This window comes from Emys orbicularis, chromosome 1, assembly GCF_028017835.1.
Source record: "Emys orbicularis isolate rEmyOrb1 chromosome 1, rEmyOrb1.hap1, whole genome shotgun sequence".
Lineage (NCBI taxonomy): Eukaryota > Metazoa > Chordata > Testudines > Emydidae > Emys > Emys orbicularis.
In genome coordinates, this window is record NC_088683.1 from 212,318,468 (window position 1) to 212,340,675 (window position 22,208).

At 43.0% G+C, this 22,208-nt stretch overlaps 1 protein-coding gene across 1 annotated transcript in view; it reads right to left on the bottom strand.

The window, feature by feature from the left end:
• Positions 1–9,438: 9,438 nt before the first annotated feature.
• Positions 9,439–22,208, bottom strand: part of LOC135875153 (amine oxidase [flavin-containing] A-like) — a 36,017-nt gene continuing 23,247 nt past the window's right edge. Inside the window, exons 5-14 of the mRNA XM_065400150.1 lie at positions 19,367–19,508; positions 18,652–18,801; positions 18,134–18,293; positions 17,219–17,315; positions 15,160–15,213; positions 14,206–14,263; positions 13,669–13,766; positions 12,073–12,184; positions 10,103–10,165; positions 9,439–9,594 (exon numbers count right to left, since the gene is read on the bottom strand). Of these exons, the coding sequence (XP_065256222.1) occupies positions 9,439–9,594; positions 10,103–10,165; positions 12,073–12,184; positions 13,669–13,766; positions 14,206–14,263; positions 15,160–15,213; positions 17,219–17,315; positions 18,134–18,293; positions 18,652–18,801; positions 19,367–19,508 (1,090 nt within the window). The remainder of the gene's footprint in view (positions 9,595–10,102; positions 10,166–12,072; positions 12,185–13,668; positions 13,767–14,205; positions 14,264–15,159; positions 15,214–17,218; positions 17,316–18,133; positions 18,294–18,651; positions 18,802–19,366; positions 19,509–22,208) is intronic.

A 22,208-nucleotide genomic window follows, 5' to 3' on the forward strand; every position in this document is an offset into this window, starting at 1 on the left:
ACCGGCTGGGTGATTTAGCTCAAGTCACTCCATCTCTCTCTGCCCTTTGTTTCTTCTTTCTAAATTTGGGTATGTCTACACTGCAGGCAGAGGGGTGATTGCAGCACGTGTGGCCGTATGTGAGCTAGCGGTGATCTAGCTAGCACAAGTACCAATAGCAGTGAAGCTGGAGTAGCATGGACTTCAATGTGGGATAGCCACCCGCATAAGTATCCAGGGTCATGGGTGGGTTTGTATGATCCGCACTGAAGCCCATGCTGAAGTTGCTTCTCTGCTATTGGTACTCATGCTACCTAGATTAAACCTAGTTCAGGTGTGTCTGCATGTGTTGCAATCACACCTCTGAAGTACAGACCTACCCATTGTCTGTCTTGCCTATTTGAAAGCTCTCCAGGGCAGGGACTGTTTCTCACAATGTGTTCATACAGTGCTGAGGTCAATGGGGCTCTGAAGTCAATGGGTTTATGAGAAGGATGAATTTGACCCTGTGACGTTGCACCCCTGTAGTGAGGCGGCCTGGCTACCAGCCGCCCCTGCGAGGGACGAGCCAGAACAGCCGCCAGAGTGGGCGGAGTCACCGCCGCCTGTCCCCGCCCCCCGGAAGTCAAGGGGCGGGACAGGAAGTATAAAGGCCCGGCCCCAGCGTTCAGTTGGTCGCCGGTCGCGGGAGAGGACAGACGCTGGTGCCCGAGCTCCTGCTGGGCCGAGCCTGCCCCGAGCCCGGTATCCTGAGGAGGACGGGCCGAGCCGGCCCCAAGCCCGGTATCCTGAGGAGGACGGGCCGAGCCGGCCCCGAGCCCGGTATCCTGAGGAGGACGGGCCGAGCCGGCCCCGAGCCCGGTATCCTGAGGAGGACGGGCCGAGCCTGCCCCGAGCCCAGTATCCTGAGGAGGACCGGCCGAGCCGGCCCCGAGCCCGGTATCCCGAGGAGCGGCCTGAGCTTCCCCTCACCGAGGGTCCGGAGGAGCCGCCCAACCTACCCAGCGCTCGGTGCCCTGAGGAGCCCATGGTCTGGGACACGGTGGAGGAGGCTGAGGACGTGCAGGTACCCATGGAGGGGGAGATTGGAAGTGGCCCGGGGATAGCAGACCCCGAGCCCATGTCAGTGTGTTGCGGTCAGGATCCCCACTGACCCAGCAGCAGACGGACTGCTGCTGATAGGGCCCCGGGCTGGGACACAGTGGAGTGGGTGGGCCTGTGTCCCCCCTGCCACCCCACCCTGGGTGGCAGTCTCTCCCACCCCCTAACCGTCACGCCAACGCTCAGGTGTAGGAGCCTGAGCCCTGAAGTACTGGGTGTTTGCTCAGCCCCTGTCTGAGGGCCTGAGCCCTGAGGTACTGTGGGTCTGCTCAGCCCCTGCCTGAGCCCTGAACTACTGGTTGCTTGCTGCCCCGCCCCGACCTAGGGCTTGGACTTGCGAGACTGAACTGTCTCCCAGCCTCGTGCCGTGAGGCGACTTGGCTACCAGCCGCCCCTGCGAGGGACGAGCCCCACCCCGGACGACTACAACCCCATAATGCTCTATGGAAATATTCTTATGAATGTATATATGACATAATTGGAATATGCTATATGCTACATATGCCATGTAACATATCTCTGCAAAGATTATGATCTACTGAATGTATTCATCCTATTTGTATGCATGTATCATTTTTGTATTCAAAGTTATGAATATTGGCTGTGTACTTGTTTGATTTTAAGTAGCCTTAGTAAGGCATTTGGTCAGCTTCTTACGAAAGGAATTTGCAAGTTAACTGCCCACTCAAGAAACACTTAACAGACAAGTTTCAGAGTAGCAGCCGTGTTAGTCTGTATCCGCAAAAAGAACAGGAGTGCTTGTGGCACCTTAGAGACTAACAAATTTATTAGAGCATAAGCTTTTGTGGGCTACAGCCCAACTTCTTCGGATGCATCCGAAGAAGTGGGCTGTAGCCCACGAAAGCTTATGCTCTAATAAATTTGTTAGTCTCTAAGGTGCCACAAGCACTCCTGTTCTTTTAACAGACAAGGGAACCTTGGAAGACTCCAGTCCACATAAGGAGTCTACCTGGGGATGTTCAAGGTAGCATGTGAGCAATGGCTGCCACCTGTAAAGTTCTGAGTCATGCATGGACATGTGACTTGCCCATGTGACTCCAAAACTCCATCTTGTAGCTGGGTTTCTACACAGGGGGAGGGGTGTCCACCCACAAGTGAGGAACTATATAAAGTCCTGGGCGACCCCTCCATTTTTGTCTTCAGCTGGCTCTCCACCCCCAAAGGATACCTGAAAGAAACTGGAACAAAGGACAGTGACTACGGTAGTGTGAGTGATTGCTGGACCCAGACTAGAAGGAGGCTAGTCTGTAAAAGAGGCTTATTGGAACATCTCTGTGGGTGAGATTTTATCTGTATTCAGCTTCTTATCGTATTAGGTGTAGACTTGTGTGTTTTGTTTTATTTTGGTTGGTAATTCACTTTGTTCTGTCTGTTATTACTTCGAGCCACTTAAATCCTACTTTTTGTATTAAATAAAATCACTTTTTACTTATTAATTAACCCAGAGTATGTATTAATACCTGGGGGAGGGGGCGGAAAAAGCTGTGCATATCTCTCTTTAAGTGTAAGTTTTATACAGGGTAAAATGGATTTATTTGGGGTTTGGACCCCATTGGGAACTGGGAATCTGGGTGTTGGAGACAGGAACACTCCTTAAACTGTTTTCAGTTAAGCCTGCAGCTTTTGGGGGACGTAGTTCTGATCTGGGTCTGTGTTTGTAGCAGGCAAGCATGTCTGGCTCAAACCAGGCAGGGCACTGAAGTCCCAAGCTGGCAGGGGAAACAGGCTCAGAGGTAGTCTAAGCACATCAGGTGGCAGTCCAAAAGGGGGTTTCTGTGATCCAACCCATCACAGACCCTTTGGGAAGTGACTAGGAAAGTGAAATCAGAAGTTAGAGAGCACAGCCTGGAAAACATTAATAAAGTTTAGAAAGAATAATAAATAAAAATATTTAAAGAAGTAGTTAACAAGATGCTAATAAGTAATTCAATAAGTTTGTTTATCAGTCTATAGTATTTGGGGTGAACTTGGCCATATGTCTTTATTGTGCAATGGAAATTAAACAATATAAGATGGATGTGATGATTTGTGGGATCTATGTTCAGTTTATGACTTCTGTTTGAGATTATGAATGCTCTGTATATGTCTTTATGAAGCTGCAAACTCCAATTTGATTGTAAGGCTGGTCTTTGCTTTCCTGCATCCTTTACATTCATATTGGACTAAAATGCCAAGGGTTGGTGGCACAGGGCTAACAATGGAAGGTCATTCAACTTTGATGATCATCCATTAAATGGAGTATCTTTGGACAAAAAGAGCTGGCTGCCATGCAGGGAAAAGCAACTTTTCAAGTCTCAAGTTAACTCTAGGGGTGGTGACTAAGCAACAGGTCTCCTGGTAGGGGATTTTGATGACCTGATGAGGCTGATCAGGGAGTCAGATGACAAGGGGGCTGGTAGTTATAACCAGCCATTTTACTTTTTACAAAAAGCTTGAACAGGCAAGAGATGGAGGAAAGACCAGAGAGATGCCATGTTCTGGAGGAGATGCCATGTGCAGGAGAGCAGGAAGGCTCCTGAACGCTTTAGAGAACTCAGAGTGAAGCCCAAAGAATACGTCAGAATGGTGAGAAAACTGAGGCAGGGAAATGCATGTAGATGTTTTTATGATGTTTGTCTGGCTCCGTGTATCTTCTGTGCTATCCGAGGAAAGAGTAATGTGTTTAGAAACCTTTGTAAAGCTTATAGGTGTCTGCTTGCTTCACATATCATGTGTCCCTGAAGAGTTAAACTGTAAACCCAGAGTATCCATAATGTTGGAGCTGTGGGACAGGGTGTGCTTAAGCCACTGGGGAATCTAAGGGGTCAGCACAGGTCCAGGGGATTGTGGGGCTCTGCTTCTGTGAAGGGGTTACAGACAGTACATGCTTAGGAAATGTGGCAGAGAGCTCAAGGAGAGAGACACAATGCTGCAGCCTACTCAGACCCAGGGAAGCTAATGAGCACGTGGGTCTAGTGAATTGGGACCCAAACACAGCAGCCTGGTGAGTGTCAAGCAGAGGACTGTGTGTGACAGGTGGCTATCCCTTGTACAAGGGTGCTGTTTGCCCCTCCAGGCTTTAATTAGGACTGAATTTGAATTAACATCTGTCAGGTGCAACCCAACACAGGTTCAGACCTCAACCCCAACACAGGTTCAGACCTCTGAGCACAGGTTATTTTGTAATCTCTGAACCCTTTATGCAAACTAACAAGTGAAGGATAGAGCAATAGCTTGGAACTTGGAAGCCATAGGTCCCAGGCTGTGCCACAAACTGCCTGTGAGACTTCAGGAAAGTCACTTCGTCTCTTGGGGCCTCAATGCCCCTCCTGTAAAATGGGGCTAAGAGCCCTTTCCTACTCCACAGGGGTGTTGTGAGGATAAATACATTAAAGATTGTGAGGATCTCAGGTCCTATGGTTATGGTATCTGAGATAGACAATAAAAGAGATGTTAGGGGTCTGGACATTTTGACTACTTTTCTTTGTTATTTTATTTCATTGATAATGTGTAGCTTTTTCTTCTCGCATTTGTTCCCTCAATCCGTGCTTGCTCTGATCTCTGTTTTACTTCAACACATCAAATATCAGTCTTTCCCCTTGATTTCCATCCCCCATACTTTTAAATGGGATTTTAACCTTAACTGCTCCCTCTTTGGAGATTTTATTTCCCCCTTTTCTCTTAGTCTCTCCTTCACTAGCCCTTATTTTCCTGTGGTGAGCCCATAGCATTCCCCGCCTTTACAAGAGTCCGGGGGCTTGTTCCATCATCTTCCACAGGGGGCTGGACCGTGTGGTATGTAGTCCGAGCTAAGTGATGATGCAGAGACACTTGGCCTTGCCGACTGAGTCAGCTCAGTCTTCTACAAAGACAAACCTCACGCCGGCCATTCTGAGGGGCCTAGCGTCAGGCTTAGTGCAGTCACTCCATGCTGGTAACTTGATACTGTACTTGTCCTTACAGACAGCACACCGTGGAACCATCTGTGAGGATAACTGTTGAGTGTTTCCTTGGGCTTTCCCAGCGGGTTAGAACGTTGTCTCCTTTCTTTTAATCAGGAGATTATGTCCCTGGAGAACTACAGGTCACTCCTGTTACCCGTGCATTCCCCAATTCAGTACAATAACCACCTCATTCCACCCCCTCCTTGTTGCAGCACTTCCTGGGCCAGGGAGCGTTCTGGGGTGGCCTGAGGGAAAGGCATTGGAGGGAGCATGGTGTTCTGAGGCTCTGCACTAGCAATGGGGTGCAAAGTAGGACAGCTCTGAGGCTGCTGTAGTCTGTGCTGGGCGACCACATTAGCACCTGGCAGTCCCTGACTAGAGGAGGCACAATCCATTTCCCTTCTGTTGTAGTACTGATGCTTGCATTAGAGCAGGGATGAATCTGGCTCAATCTGTCCAGGGGTTTGGGCCTGCAAGATGCTGAGCACTGCAGCTAAATCCAGTGCAGACCTTAAGCACATGCTTAACTTTAAGCATCCATTGACTTCATAGCCTTAAAGTCAAGCATGTGCTTAGGTACGTTACTGAAATGGGCCAGGATGCTCAGCGAGAGCACCCTGGTGTGGGGATAGTTGCACAGGTGGGCCAGTGCAAGGAAGCGTGTGTTACTACTGCTTGCCTGTGCTTATCTACTCCTCTTGGCAAACTGACAGCCCTGGAGAGTGAGGGCCTTTTTTGACACATCTTTCATGAGCGCTAAAGTCATGTGTCAAAATAGCAACAAGACATAACTGAATATGCACGGCCAACTTCTGATAAAAGGCTCTCAGTGGAAGCAAGTGCTTCCACTTTTGTTTTAACAGTAGTGCTTGTAACGATGGGAATGGCTCAATTTGAGCCCAGGCAGAGATGATAAACTCCATCCTATTCTATCTTAAAACTGGGTTCAGAATATAATAATATTAAAAACCAAATGTTTAAATAGTAAAGTTGTTCTGATCGTCAAAAGGGTATTTTACCAGTTTCCCTTCTGCTTCATAATCTCTGCCCCAACCACAACTGCTGTCCTTTTTCAGCAGCAGCATGGTGCCTCAAGGCAGCAGGAGATTCTAAAATGCCAATTTTAATCAAACACTTTTATTTCAAATACCATTTACAGTCTCCACGGGAGTGAGGAGCACTTTTCACTGTGCTGTTTTGGAGCACTCACTGGGCGATGTTAAATTATTCAGGACAGGTTCCACTGAATTATTCCATCACTGAAGTACGTTGCAAGCATCGCCTGTGTTTAGCTGGAAAAACTAGAAAAGAAAAATGTCCACCACTAATAATACTGGTGTCTCTTTGCTTTAGTCCCACTTTAGCTATGGGTATAGTTGGGTTATTTCCCTTCACTTCCAGTATGTGCATAAAAGCGGTCTTAAAAGCAAAATGTAGAAATCAATTTCAAATCAACACACACAGATGCCCTATATACACAAACCAGCGAATGTATTTGAGTGGATAGATATATAATGTATTAAGTCAGTGAAATATTCAACCCCTGGTGCAACAGTTACAGCAGATCAGGGGTGCTTTAAGTTATGCCTGTCTGCAGCAGCTCACAGGGCCATTCCTGCAGCCAGGGATTGCCAGAGTGCGGCACCACTCAGGCCCTATTCCCTTCCCCTGGCCGTGCCCCTGACATATTGCCCCTGTGAGGTGTGGTGGCATAGGATTTCTCTGCTGCTTCTGTACTACCTCTGCATTGCTGGAGGATTCCCCAGTGCATGGGAATCCTCAGCTGGCCACTGCTGGAGTGGTGTAAAGAAGACTTACCCATGTCTGGCAAATAACATGGGTAGCTGCTGTTCTTCCTTCATCGAACTAAGCAGAACTGAATTCCCAAATGCTCCATTTTAAAATACTTTCTGCAAGGAGACTGCCACAAACTCCCTTTGAATAAGAGTTTGGCACTGCCACTGAGAACATAAGAACAGCCATACTGGGTCAGACCAAAGGTCCATCTAGCTCAGTATCCTGTCTTCCGACAGTGGCCAATGTCAAGTGCCCCGGAGGGAATGAACAGAACAGGTAATCATCGAGTGAACCATCCCCTGCCACCCATTCCCAGCTTCTGGCAAACAGAGGCTAGGGACATCACCCCTGCCCACCCTGGCTAATAGCCATTGATGGACCTATCCTCCATGAACTTATCTAGTTCTTTTTTTTGAGTGTATTAAAAATCCAACATTTCCAAGGGGCTTCCTTGCTGGTATTATTGTGTCCTTCCCCAACAACTAAATTCAAGAGAGAGAATGTGTGCACGCGCCAAATGGATAGGGAAGTTGAAGATGAAAACTCTCCAGATCACCTTATAAATAGTTGGCTGGCTTCTGAGAAAATGGTGCAGCTTGGATGATTCTCATGCAATGGGTTTGAGTGAAGAGGTAAATAGTTTGGTGCTCTCTGCTGGAGAGAGTACCTTTCTGACTGTGGTAGTTGTGATCATCTGAGTGCTGGCACTAACAGTGCCCACTTTTTATTGGAAGGGGACTGGTAACAAGCTGTCTCTTTGGAAGTAGCTTCCTGCCTTAGTTCACCAGAGCCTACACTGAGTTTACTCCAGGATGAACTACATTCATGTGTTCTCTAAGGGTTGGGAGAGAGGCCACATGGGTTGAGAAGACTTCTCTTTCTGTGTCTGGTGATTAAGATCAATTGGATGTGTTTTGGCTTTATTGTATGTGATGTACCGAGAGCTTTAACATAGGTGCAGATGGCAAAGTCTAAAATAAGTAGAACACTGGGCAAACTCACAAAAATGATGCAAGTGAAAGAATCTGAAGAAGGCTTTACAAAATGGATCCTTTTATCAAGATTTGAGGAATATTGAAAGGCACATTTCACTACTGTTGAATTACAATGGAATTCCTGGACATACATACAATATCCACATTCTTAAAAGCAGTTCATAACAATGGCACATTTTGAAATGCACATATTCCATTTCAGTTAATAACAGTGATTATTTGGTTAATACTTTTGGAAAACACACCACACCAACTATAGCCCAGCACCTGCAGAAAACAAGTTGTAAACACAGAATTAATTTAATCAGTGGACGCACTCCGGCTTCTCTGAGCTCATCATTTAGCACGAGAGAACTGCAGAAAGCAGCTGAGTGGTTTTATGCATCCCAGGATAGAAGACAGCCTTGATTCAGTTTTGCCGAGAGGTGCAGATTCATGTTCATTCAGGGCCTGCATCTGCTCCCCTGGAGATCAATGGCTTCCATGCTGTCAGGATCAGGCCTTAAGCACTATTAAATCATTCTGTTTGTACTCTACATTAACATGCTGAAAAGTGTTTATTTGGCAAACAAACACTCTAAAGTTCCAAGTGCAAGAAGCATTCTTGGAATGTAGCAATAAATGCCTCCTGTACAACAGTGGGACAGGCAGAAGCATCCAATTAATGGCATTTACAAGGCAGTAATTCCAGCCCCACATGTATTTCCCCTGAAAGTAAGAAGGCAGTACAGATTATATGTGAAGGGAAACAGCAAATTAACAGGGAGACAGGAAACTGCTAACATTCTGGAAATAATGTCTTTAGCATCCTAGGTCAGTTGGTCTATAACTTCGCTAATTCACCACTGTCAATTTTAATAGTAGGCCAAGCAGCATTACATGTGTACGGGACAGAAGGTGACAGATCCATAATGTGTCCACATTATCCATAGCAAATGGACAATGGAGATACAGATCTCCACTGTTAGACAAGTGTGGCCATTTGTTCAATAACATACAGTCAAAAAGTTCACCTGCATTCCTTTTTTCTGCCTATATTGAACTAGTGGGGCCAGGATGCTAATTATCTTTATTCATTCAGCTCATGGCTAAGTTCTGTATCTCTAGCTAATAATCAAATATGTTTTTATTTTTTTGCTACTGTAAATCAGATTGGCTTGTCAGTCTTGTGCACAGCAGGGATTTTACAGAAGAGCCCTCTAACCTACTCGGCCTCTGCACAGAGATGGATTTAAAACAAATATATATATTAATTTCACTTAAAAAAAAACATCAAATGGAAGAAAATATATTATCCAAAGGCATCTTGCCCTTTGCCAAGTTTCTGCTCTGGATTGTCCCCTCCAGATGTTAGGAAATATATGTAATTGATTTTATGCTGTCAATCAAGACAAATTAATGTAGAAGGAAACTAGAAATGCCACTTCTTTCACCACAATTGATCTTTTTGTTGTTGAACTGACCCTGGTTTGAATGGTTTTGGTGTGTTAATGCAGGTGTTCAAAAGAACGTCTAAAGAAGGTCTCTTGCCCTTTCCAGCCTTCCATGTGACTCCTCTTCAAAGATAACCCTTGGACTGGGAAGGGGAAAGCAGCAAGTGTGCAATTTCCCATGGACACTCTTTAGTTTTGAGCTAGCAGCCCCTTTTTGTAGGCAAACAGCCCAACGGCAGCCACTGAAGTGAAGAAAGTGGAAAATCCAACGAGCTTCAGCAGTCCTGGTACAGATGGCAAGTTTCTCTCCCAAAAGGTAGTAGTGATTGGCCAGGCTGGGACATCCTGGAGGAGCAAACATTCAGTATTAGTGTAGGGTCACCTCTGCCATGAGAGGGGAGTACAGAGCTCACTGATGTATTATATACATCATAGGCTTCTCTTTCTTTCTAACCAAATGGGGGGTCCCAATATACCTTCTGTTGTAATTTGGTCACAATATGGAAAAGGCTGAGAACCACTGATGTAAATCAGACAACAGGCTAGGCAAGAAGGGTGGTCTTGTGGTTAAGGACCTGGACTGGGAGTCAGCAGAATCAGGTTCATTTCCTGGCTATTCCAAGACTCCCAGTAGTACCCTGGGCACTTAAATCATTCTCTGTGGGCCTTAGTTACCCATGTGCAAAATAGCGAACAATATTTTCCTCCCTCACAGGGGTATTGGGAAGATGAATTCATTCATAATGTTAGGTGATCCGAAGCACTCATATGGCTATAAGAACTTAGCTAGGGCTAGCAACCAGAATACTGTGTTTAGCTATTGCTCTACAAATACATAGGCGATAAAGCTTGCCTCCGACTCTGGTTCAGGCATCCAGATTTCATCCTTTGAGATCTTTCCCATCTCGTACAATATCTGGAAGAAAAATGAGACCACATGAACATTCATGTTTTGCTTAATAAGCACAGGCTGGTAACATTAAGTAACATGAAGAAAATTAAAAACTTTTTTTTTTCATAAGCTAAACGTCAGAGAGACTTGTGCAGCTTTCCCACTTGAGAGAGTTGTCATACGTTTCATCCCACCAGGCACAGGTGAAAAGGTTCCCTGACAATCTATTACCCAGCCTGAGGAATATTAAAGTAAGTTTAATCTTGCGTCACTCATGAGATTGAAAATCTATTGGCAGTGATGCTGGCTGGATTGCCGATCACAGGGACAGGGGTGTAAATTTGTACCTCTGAAGGTTCTCGATTGTGGAGTTATCCCTTGGCTTTTGGGGGAATATAAAAATCAGTGTTTTTAAAACAAACAAAAAACCAAAGTGCTGTAACAAGGGCAGAGGTTTGCAAGGGCATAAAGCGTCTGCAGCACAAATAGGTAAATGTCTTTGTAGCCACCACAGTTAAGGTGTGTAGAGGGAAAGAGAAGGAGGGGTGATCTGAAACACTTATGATTATTAAAATAATATACTAACACATCAAATGGAAGCCATGGACCCGATTCTCAGTCCCACTACGCCTCCTTTACACTGCTCTGCCAGAGTAAAGGAACAGTGCGGATAAAATATAATCTGTGCCCACTTTCAGGTCCTTTTATCCTGGGTATGTCCACACTGCTGCTGTAAGCCAGCCTTCCAGTCTGGGGAGACAGACTCATGCTAGCTCTGCTCTAGCAATCACACTAAAAATAGCAGTGAGGATGTTGCGACAAGGATGGTGGCCTGGACTCGCTAGCTGAGTCCAGACCCAGGGGGTCAGGCGGACTGGGGACTCGAGTGGCTAGTCCGTGCTGCCACCCATGCTGCAGGGTCCGCACTGCTATAGTTAGTGTGTTAGCTCAAGCAGAGTTAGCGGGAGTCCGTCTATCTGGGCTGGGAGGCTTGCTCCCAGCTGCCGTGCAGATATACCCGGTCTGACTGAGAAGCAAGCCCTGGATGTGCTATTTGTTTGCTTGTTTTTTTTTTTTTTTTTTTTTAAACCCAGACTGTTCGTTGCCCACGATGGATCAACAGAACTTAGCTAAGTGTTCCCTGTCAGAGAGAAGGAGAAGGGAGTGATCACTTGTACTAAAAAAGGTCAGATTTTAAGGGTCTATACCTGGAAATAATAGCTAGTGCAACAAATACATAATGAGCTAAACCAAATAATGGACTCTGCTGGAAGTTGCATGGGTATATCTGAGGGCAGAGTTGGGCTTGAGGTATTTATTTTTAGGCAGAAGACAGATTGCACAGGCTTGGATTTAATACTTCAGTGATGAATTTGGTAACATTCTGATTTGTCTGAGACTTCAACTTGTAATGCCTCAAAGGATTTCATAATATACAGAATATAGTTAAACTTTGGCTCATGGTGTTTTGGAATCTTGCCACTGTTCATTCTAGGAGCCCTCTTTCATTAGTACAGTTACCGTAGCTAACGTTCCCAGGGTATGTCTACACTTTGAGCTGGGCATATGATTTCCAACTCAAGGAGACCCACTTGTGCTAGCTCTCAGTGAGGGAGTAGGCTAAAAATCAAAAGTAGCTGCAGCAGCGTGAGTGGTGGGAGGGGCTGCTAGCCCTGAGTACGTACCTAGGGTCTCTGACAGGCATGTACTTGGGGCGGCCCTGTCACTCACGCCAGGACAGTTACACTCTATTTTTAGTGCATTAGCCTCATGATGGCTAGCGTGGATATGTCTCCTCCAGCTGGGAATCTCAGCCCCAGCTCCAAATGCAGACATACTCCAAGTCTGATATTAAGATTGAAACTTCCATGAAACATCTGGCCTCTTTTGGTCTTCAATAGCCACGATCAAGGAAAAGTGGCTATCCGTACCTCTCTTGCTGCTCTCTCTCCCGCCTGCACAGCCCCCTCCATGTACCCGCTCCATTGAGTAGCGGTCTCCGTGCCAGCAAAGTAGATCCTGCCGAGGGGCTGGCGAATGGTCCTTTAAAACAAATGTAAAATGTCAAAGGCCACTAACAGAAGGCTGACAATCATTTTAAAAGCAATTATTGCTCTTGACACTAGAGCTTGTCAAGTTTCTCAAGAATTCCTAAAGGGCTGGTATGGAGAGGGAAAGAAATACATTAGGTTTTCCCTAGAATAGCATCTTACCTGCTGCTATGTACAACATGTTAACATTAGTCAAGACAGAGAAAGTCCAAGACATAAACTGATCTCTCAGAAGATGTCTCCTTTTAGTGCTTGAATAGGGAACAATCCTAAGAGGCTCCAGAAATGCACTGTGGTTAAATGGATTTATTTCCCCTGTATGGCTGCTTTGCTTTTATTCTTCCATAACAACTGGGTATGAATGATGCCTTTGCAGGGATGGGTTGCTCTTACATTTTGAGATTCAGCAGCCCTTTCCCATTTGTAGGGCTGCATGCTAAAGGGAGAGAGAGAGAGAGAGAGAGAGAGATGCCTCTGTATGCAGAAGGGAAAGCTGCATCTCCCCCTTCAGGACCCTGCGCTACTATAGTTCAGATGCTAGCTGCACAAACTCCATAAGCTTTTTGGGCAACACAGCCACAGGAATTGCACTCCCTTTTCATAGAGGGAGAGTCTCTAGTGGTCACAGAGAAAACACTGGGTTAGACTTTAAACAGCTGCCGGAGACTAGCTCAGACTGTGGGCAAAGCCGTAAACCTCCCCCATCACTCCATGGCACTCAGGCTAATAAAATATAGCACCCACATGCTCAGGGGATCCCCAGCACCCTGAAACATGGACAGGGTATTCCCCAGACGACTGGCAGCCAGTTTGAGAAAAATCTTAAAAGGGCCACAGAGTGCCCCTGCCAAGGATGTATGGGTTGGGTTGTTCCCATTATGTGCAGGAAGGAGTATCATGTTCGCAGCAAGTACTTCAGTAATAGAACTAGACTTTTAATCACTAGTAGCTGAAGTGGACCATATGGAACAAAGCAATTTTCCTGTGCTCCTAGTTAGGTGTAAGAACTGTATGTCGTTGTTTGTGGGGTTATATATAAGAATTTTACTTATATCCCTATTTGTTTCTTCCCTGTCACTAATTGAATTAGCTCTGCCTGAGCCTGACCTTGCAGGTATTGAGTTAATGGCAACTTTCCCATTGATTTCAGTGGTCACAGCATCACTCTTTTAGAAAGAACTGAAGGAACATATTAAACATTTTAAGCAGCAAAAACTGGGCAGTGACCTAGTGAGAAGAAGTCTTGTATTGCTGACATAGGTCCATTAGCCTGTGTGTTCTGTTTCACTGAAGATTGTGGGTGAAATCCTGCTTCCACTGTTGTCAACAGCAAAATTCACGTTGACTTCAGTGGGGCCAGGATTTCACACACATGCTGTATGTTCAATGTGTTTTGTATGGAAAGAATATTGTAACAATTACAAAGAAGTTACCAAAAAAAAAAAAAAAAAAAAAAAAGCACGTTATCTAGTTTACCTTCCATATTGAGACATGATGCCTGGTGGGAAGTAGGCTGTATAACATCCCCCTGAATACTGTTCTTCACTCCAGTTCTTTTCTTCATAATGCACTGGCTGTAATAGTTAACAAGACATGAAAGAAAGAACAAGCCCTTGGCTAGGATATTGGAAATAAAATAAGTAAATATTTGGCATTTAGGAAACAAAACTAGAATTATTATTTTTTTACAATGCTGATACAGGACTGACACCGCATTCTGTTAATACTATCCAACAGCACAAAATGAGCAGGTTTCTACTTCTCTGGAGCATTGCTCTCCCATATAACATAGACAACTTTGACAATTCTTATCCTCTTTTCTGGTATAGAGAAAGAGTTCTTGTCTCTCTCTAGTGTTTGGGGTTCACCAGCAGCTGGGGAAGTGGGTATCATATGGCATAACCTGCATTGCTTTTGAGAACTAAAATGTAAATGTTGTCCTTGCTTCACCATTCAGAAGAAACAAGTAGTACTACCACCATGTAAATAAAAGAACAGGCAGTGGTTTCTCACATATAAAGCCTCTTCTGAGCCCATCACTTTGGCATACAGTTCACAGATTTTTCTCTTCCTAAACACAAATATAAACAGTGATCAGAAAACAAGTGAAAGAACCTCATTCTTTGCTACTGTTCTTAACATTAAAATCTGTTTCAATACACGTTAAAGTTATTTTTGTATGTGCAACAGATTCCAAGTTCATACTCTTAGGCCAAATTTTCAAACACCGATGCCTAAGTGTTAAATCCTGATATCACATTTGGGAGGCTCATGCTGGACTGCATGCCATTAAACGAATGTTTGTACAGTTATCTGAGGATGCAGAGTCAAATTATACTCAGGTTCACTGGTATAAGTCTGGAATAGCTCCAATGAAGTCAATGGAATCACTCCAGATTTACAACAGGGTAGCTGAGAGCAGATTTTGACCTGTAAAATACTCAATGGTATTTTATTTATTATGAATAACAAAATAGGCTTCAAACTGGACTCTTCTTTCATATATGGTTGTGGAAACAGTACTGTTGTAGACACGGATGTTTATACATGTATGTAAATAATAATAAATGTTAGAATATTTCTGTCTGGCGTGTAGGGGAAGGACACCAAACGTTATGTACCTCAGTACTCCCTTCATTTCACTAATGGACCAGCTATGTGAAAATGGTCAGGAAGGAAGGAAGCATTTTGGAATCTTTGCAGTAACCAGCAGTTGTCACAGACAAAAACAGTGCCCCAAGACTATCTATGAAAGATAATGTGCTAGTGATAACATGAAAAAACAGATAGCATGTGGACACTTTAAAATATCCTTAAACTGGATTCACTGGGGGCTGTGCCTGCTTACGCAAGCTGAGTTTGGACCTCGGAGTTTGGGGAATACTATCTGTAGTTACTCTATGTGTATATAAAATTACTCGGTGAAGCATCCTAAAGAACAACTCTTTGAAATTTGTAAGTTCTTACCTCTCTTCTTTGCTGACATGTGCAAGTCTATAGGCCTTTCTTGTAAGGATAAAACTAAAGAAAAAGAGGACATAAATATTGTGCAGTGTCAATACACAGACTGATTTACAAAGCAAGGGCATAAAGTCTTTGCTTAAAAAGACTTTACAATGAGTGAGACAAACACACTACTGGTAAGTCTAATTCTTTTATCATATAAAAAGCTTAATTATCACAGAATACATTTATCCATATTCAATAGCTTCTTGCATTATATCCGGAAACGATCAGCTTGTACAAAGAGCGCAGGAGTAAAGTGCTCCTTGCAGGAAGCTAACAAAACTGATTACCATGTGCTGTGCTAGCTGAAGCTTCCTAATGAGTTGTAGGTGTAACCCCGGGTACAGCAACTCAATCTTAAGGTGATGGAGGCATGGACTACTGCCAAGGGAAAGTCTGGGGGAGATCTCAGAAAGGGGCCGAGCCCTTTAAAAGCAACTTCATCTACCCCTGTTAGGATCTGCACAGGGGTCAATAGTACCCTATGGTAACTGGTATCAAAGAGCGCTCACAGTTCTAGAACAATCAATAGACACCCCTGTGGTGGAATTTTCACAATTGCTTTGCATTGGCCAAATTCTCCTCCCACTGCAGTGAGCAGGACAATGCCCATTGACTTCAGGGGAACGGAATTAGGCAACACCCTGATCCTTATCCAGTGTGAGGAGAGAATCAACCAACACAACCCGTGCAGCCTCTCTTTCCATATCGAGATCTAAATCCGAATTGGCTAAGATCGAGACCTGAGTTTCCTTGAACTGGGCTTTAGTTTTCTTGTCCCTCTAAATTCCCAGGTAGCTGCCCCTCCCACAAAGCCAATATAATTTATTTTATTAAAAGATCCATGATTAGGTCAGCTACAGGGCAATTGCAGGGGAGTGAGGCTACAGTATACACAACATATATTTTATGACAAGCAGTTTAGAAGGCTACAGTCACATTCCTATCAGTAATTGCTCTAAGATGTTTTCAGCTAGAGTCAAAATTGATTCCTGGAATAATTCCATTGACTTCCATGGAGATGCACCTCGGGTGAATTTGGCTCCTGGAATCCTTTATAAAGTTGTGCATACTAGCAAAGAGATGATCCCAACATTGATTTTAGTAGTAAGAAAAAATATTTACATTCCTGTTGTTGGCAGTAACTTGAGAGGAATGTTAGGGGGTTTCATGGTGTCCAGAACAAGGACATTTTAAAACTTTGTGTCCATAATGTTACACAATTCAAGAGGAGTGTTAGGCTCTCCCTGTATGGTACTGTACATGCAATTATTTGGTGTATATATACACAAGTGTTTTTTCAGCTTGTTTGGAAGGTTCGTCTTGGATTTAAAATGGAAACATTTTGTAAAGTTTTTTAAAATTTATATTCACTTAATTCACTCTTTTCAAAAGCCACTAAATGCTGTTACACATTTTCCAGCTCTCCTTCCAAAATGAAATGCTAAATATTTGGCAGTTTCTCCAGAATTCTAAATCTGTCACTGAACAGCTGTGCTTTGACCGAATTACAAGATGCTGTGAGGAACAGTTCTTCATCTCTTCAATGCATTGCAGATTCAAAACAAACAATGGCTTGTCAACTGCATTTTCAGTATTCAGCATGGCCAAAAGAGAAGGCCCAGTATAGCTGTAATAAGATGCTTGGTAAATCTGAGTAAGAGAGGTTTAATTTCTATGGGCCCAATTCTGCAAAACCCTTAAATGTGTGCTTAACTTCAACCACGGGAATAGGCACATTGGACAATGTATCTCCCTTCCCACCAGCCTCCTCGGCACTGGCCTACTTACAGCTGGTGCAAAGCCTCGCTCCAAGGAATGCAGAGGCTTGAAGGGGCTGCATAGCTACTTTATCCCACACAAGAGGATGCCCAAAGACTGCAGCTGGCCCAGAGTGCCTTGTATGCATCCTCATAATGGGTGAATATCACCTATAGTGATTTGCATGCTTCCCAATCCCCTCTGCAAGTCCTTTCCCAAGCATCTATAAATCTAGGAACATGGACTAGGGGTGCCTTACCCTATAATGGCAGGCACAGATCCATCAGGTTTGGAATCATCTAAGGTTATTGAAATTGGAGCTTCTTCGTCCTCAATAAGCATGCAGGCACAGTAATCTGACAGGAGAAAGGAAACAGATATAACAACTGCTGAGTGCTATTTACTAGTAGTAATGAAAAAACTTCAATAAAAAGTAAATGCATAGCTGTTCTTCATTCACTGATAATACCTAGAAATCTGGAACCTTCTTCTAGCATTCTCTCTCCCCCTGTCAGTACAGTTTCCCAAACTGCGTGTAGACACACATCCTAATTTGTTTTTAAATGGGGACTTTGTTGCTTTGTATGAATTTATTTGTGACTCACAGAAAGTTATGGAGACTTACTCTTATCAAATAACAGAAACTGCAAAAAAAAAAAAAAATTCAGACTCTAATAAAAAAGTAGCTTGCCCAAAACAACACCAGAACCCTATTCTTGGCAAGTCTACTCAGTGGAGACTCAATCTTGTACTCCTTGTGGAATTCTCAATGGGGATTACACAGAAGTAGAGTAGAAACAGAAGGGTAGGACATAACATAGGAATTGCCATAGTGGATTGGACCCCTGGTCCACCCAGTCTAGTATCTTGCCTCTGACAGTGATCAGATGCTTCACAGGTAGGTGCAAGAAACCCTGTGGTGGACAATAGTGGAATAACTTAGTGGCTAGTTGAAGAGATATAAATCCTCATAACATTAAAAAAATCCACCTGTTTAATGCAACAGTGGCTGTTCTGATGTTGGAAATGAAGCATCCTCACACACAAAGTTTTGGAAACAATTTTTTTTTGCCCATTCTCCAACACTTAAAGATGATAAACCCATGACTTTAAAGTTAGTGTAGCACTAAACTCCCAAGTTCTTCATTTCCCCCCATAGTTGATACCCACGTACCCATCTTCTTCCAGAAGGCCTCTTTATAGTACATCATACATTTAATGACAGAACCCATAGGAAGACGATGAATTAACTGGTTTCTCTCTGATGGTAGTTCTGGGTTGAAATGGATCTTTGTAGTCAGGCCTGGGGGGATGGCACTAATCACATAACTGCCCTGAAACATAAGGCACTGATATATAACACACACACAACTGCAATCTTAGGTATGAACAGAAATATTATTTTCCTTTATTTAAGATGACCTTTGTGGGTGCTATAATATAAAATAACACAATAAAACAAAGCAGAGAGAAGGTAGACTAATGTCAGGAGCCAATTAACAATATACTAATATGAGACCCAGTCATAAATAAATCAGTAAAGTAGATTCAAAGACTTTCAGGGGAATTTGAGAAGCAGAGACACACAAATGTGTGGTGCTGATTACATCTGGCTAAGAGCTGCAGTGGACATTTCCCCCCCCCACACACACACACACTAAATGCAAACTACTATTATTTTTATTGAATTACCTCATATATCTCATGGTTTAGAGTCTCCACGATGACATTATCACCTGACTGATCAATGCGAACTACAGGCCTCTCCTGTTTAACTCTGCCTTTGAGGCGGTCCTTTATCCTTTCTGTAATCTGACCAGAACCCCCAACAAACTTCCGCTCCTGGAAACAAAAAACCCCACCAAGAAATCATCATTAGAGTAGAGTCTATAATAAATTCTGTTAACACACGAGAAGATCAGGGTCAGATTTTCAAGTGCACAGAGCCCACAAAAAAGGCCAGATTTTCAAGAGTTGTTTTGAGTTAACTAATCAAGTTATCCAAGTACACTTTTTACTACACTTATATTTAGTTTGAAGTACACTTGCTTTGTATGCTTGAAAGACGCTCATACATTCAATGATAAGTGACCATGGAAACCAAAATGGCAGATATTACAACAGCAGCAAAAAAAAAAGAACGATGTTGAAGAGATGTGGGGAGGGAAGTTAAATAAATTGTCCTGATTTAACTTGAGGCCTAGATTGATTAGATGCCACATTGTACAGAGCTCCCATAGATGATAATTTGACACCTTCAAACACATATTGAACTCTTGCACCGTGTAAACTGATTATTCATCTTTTCATTAACTGCAGAGAATGTGTTAAGTTTGTGCAATGGAAAGGGAACACCACACTTGTTCATTATGGTCTCAAGAAAGGAAACATGTATGACATTCTGTACCTGCCCCCCATTGGTTACGGAAAATATCCTGGTTGTCCCCCCACACAGCTTCAAGTACCACAGGAACCAGAGAGCAGAGACCTCATGTGGCTCAGAGGTAACATTGATGTTCACAAAGAGAGTAGCAAACTCTCTGGCAGTTCTGTATGCAAAATAAAAGCAAAGACAACAGGGTTAGGAAGTAGATATTAGAGCTGGGTAAAAGTTTTTGGATAATTAGTACATTCACCAAAAATGCATTTTTCAGGACCCTGAACCAAATCACAAATTCAGGTTGAACTTAATAGTTTCAGCTGAAAAAAAAAACAAAATTTTTTTTTGCAAATGTCAAAATGTTTTGGTTTTGACATTTTGTTTTGGAACTACACTTTCAAAATGAAATATGATTTCAAAACAATATTTAAAATATTTAATTGCACCTGAACAAAATGTCTGCGTTTTTTTTTGTTTTGGTGAGAAAAACCATAACAATTCTGTTTTGGTTCAAAACAGGTTTTGTTGTTTTTGTTAGCCATTGAACTTAAATTCAATTATTCACTAAACTCTAATAAATATTACTTTGCTGTTGGCTATTATTAGTTTTTCATTATTATCTTTAAACAAGGTTATTACCCAAAAGCGCACAGATCATTTTTGCTCAATTCAATTTTTGGCCTGTAGAAAGGACTATTTGAATATGTTTATATGAACCTCCCTACCATTTACCCATTCTTATTTACCCTGCTTCTTAACTAGTTTCCCAGTTGCCACTATTGCCACAAAACAAATATTTTTCTCAACAGGAGATGCATTTGATAGCCAGTTAGTGGAGGTCTTCTTCCTTTCTCCTCCATGGGGAGCTCATCAAGTACACCACTCCCACGGTTTGATACGTCCCTGGTAGTTTAAGGAGTACATTTCCAAGGCCACTCCTTACTCTCCCACATGTCACTGCAATAAATTTTATTGCCTAGTCAAATTTAAGTTCTGCAATGTACAGCAACGGCAGCAATCATAGTAAATATATATACACAGGGACAAATTCTCTGCTGGTGCAACACCACTGAACACAACATTCACCTGTATTTCACTTGTGATTTGTTAATTAGTATATACTAAGTTAGATCATTTATGAAAGACAGTCAAAGTGCTTCCAGATAAAGTTTCATTAACAGAGAGAATCTCTATTGATTTGCTGAGGTAACCAACTTAGCAAGCTATCTCTGATGGAATATGTAACTTTTGAACTTTTACAGCCTTTTCTTCCTTTGGTTCTGAGGGTAGATTTATTTTCTTAGGCATGCACTTTACTTGCCTTTACAAGTTATTGGTGTGGATCTGAAAGCACCCAGCATGCAGAAAGATCAGTTTCCTACTTATAATACTACCATTCTGAACAGCAGCTAGGAAACTTTGATTGGTTTGAAGGGAATAAAGTAGAGAGAGTTTTGAGTTTTTGAACATATCTCAGCTCAACATCCCTATTAAGATTACAAGAATCAGCAATAGAATCAGTTTTGTTCACATTGCACAGAAGCACCGTAGCATACAGATTATTATAAATCTAGTACTGCTTATACATCTGTGAGTTATTGACTTAGAAGCAAGTCCATTTGGTGTAGAAAGGGTTGCTCAGAATTACTTGTATAGGCTACAACAGTGGTTCTCAACCCATTATGGGCTGCATAAGCAGCTCTCTGTGGGTTATATGGGCCACATCCACACATGTGTGTGTATATATATATATATATATATATATATATATATATATATATATATATATATATATACACACACACACACACACTACCTGTATGGCCCTGGGGATGTCACATGGGCCGCAGCTGTGTGCTGATTGGGCTGCGGGTTGAGAACCACTGGACACCATGCATGGGCAGACAAGTGGCTTATAAAATTAACTGTATGGAAAATATCATGCAATAACGATCAGGACAGAAACCTAGTGGCCATATTCTGTAAGACTTAGAGCAGGAGAAGGATTCGGAGAAGCACAATACCTTGAGGGAGAAAGTAGTCTGAAATCTTTGATATAGTACTAAAAAGTAGTAAGAAAGAAAAGGCAAACAGTGCTGAGCTGCCTAAATAAAAGGTACTGTACTAAATATAGAGGAGGAAGCTATTCTAGTACAATGTAAGGGAATGGCACAACAAGGTGGGATATGTTTAATACAGTCTACCTGGTTCTGTTTGCTTTATTATAGTGAGGATTCTATGAAATGGGGAAGGAAGAGCAGACCACAACTGGAGGTGTTGACTCCACATCCATGCAGTGGTGTTTTTATTCACATAGCACCTGGAATGTGCATAGCATTTTATAGACAAGGAAAAGACAATGCCCATTCCCACAAAAGCTTACACTCTAAGATGGTGCTGCCAGGTGCCGAACACCCTCAACTCCCATTGGGTGCTCAGTTCTCACAGGAGACGCTCAGCTCCTTGCATGTTCAACTCTCTTAACCTGCCCTCATAGACCATCTGCTGTAAAACCCATATATCATTTTTATTTATGATGTTTGGGCTTGCTCTAATTTGTCAATTTTTTTATATACCACACCGCCAAAAACTACCCTAGTTGTGGCCTCACTAATGCTGAACAAAAAGAAACAATCATTTAACTTGTTTTACATGGGGACTTCTGTTGAGACAATCTAGTATCACATTTGCTGCCTTTGTGACGGCACAGCACTGTTAATGCGTTCAATTTATCATCCACTATACCTTTACAACCTTCCCTCTTCCTACTGTCTACCCAATTATCCTCTATTCTTTGCTTGAGCATTCAATTATTTCTTCATAGATTAGCCACCTTGCCTTTGTCCTTACTGAATCTCATTTCAGTGAT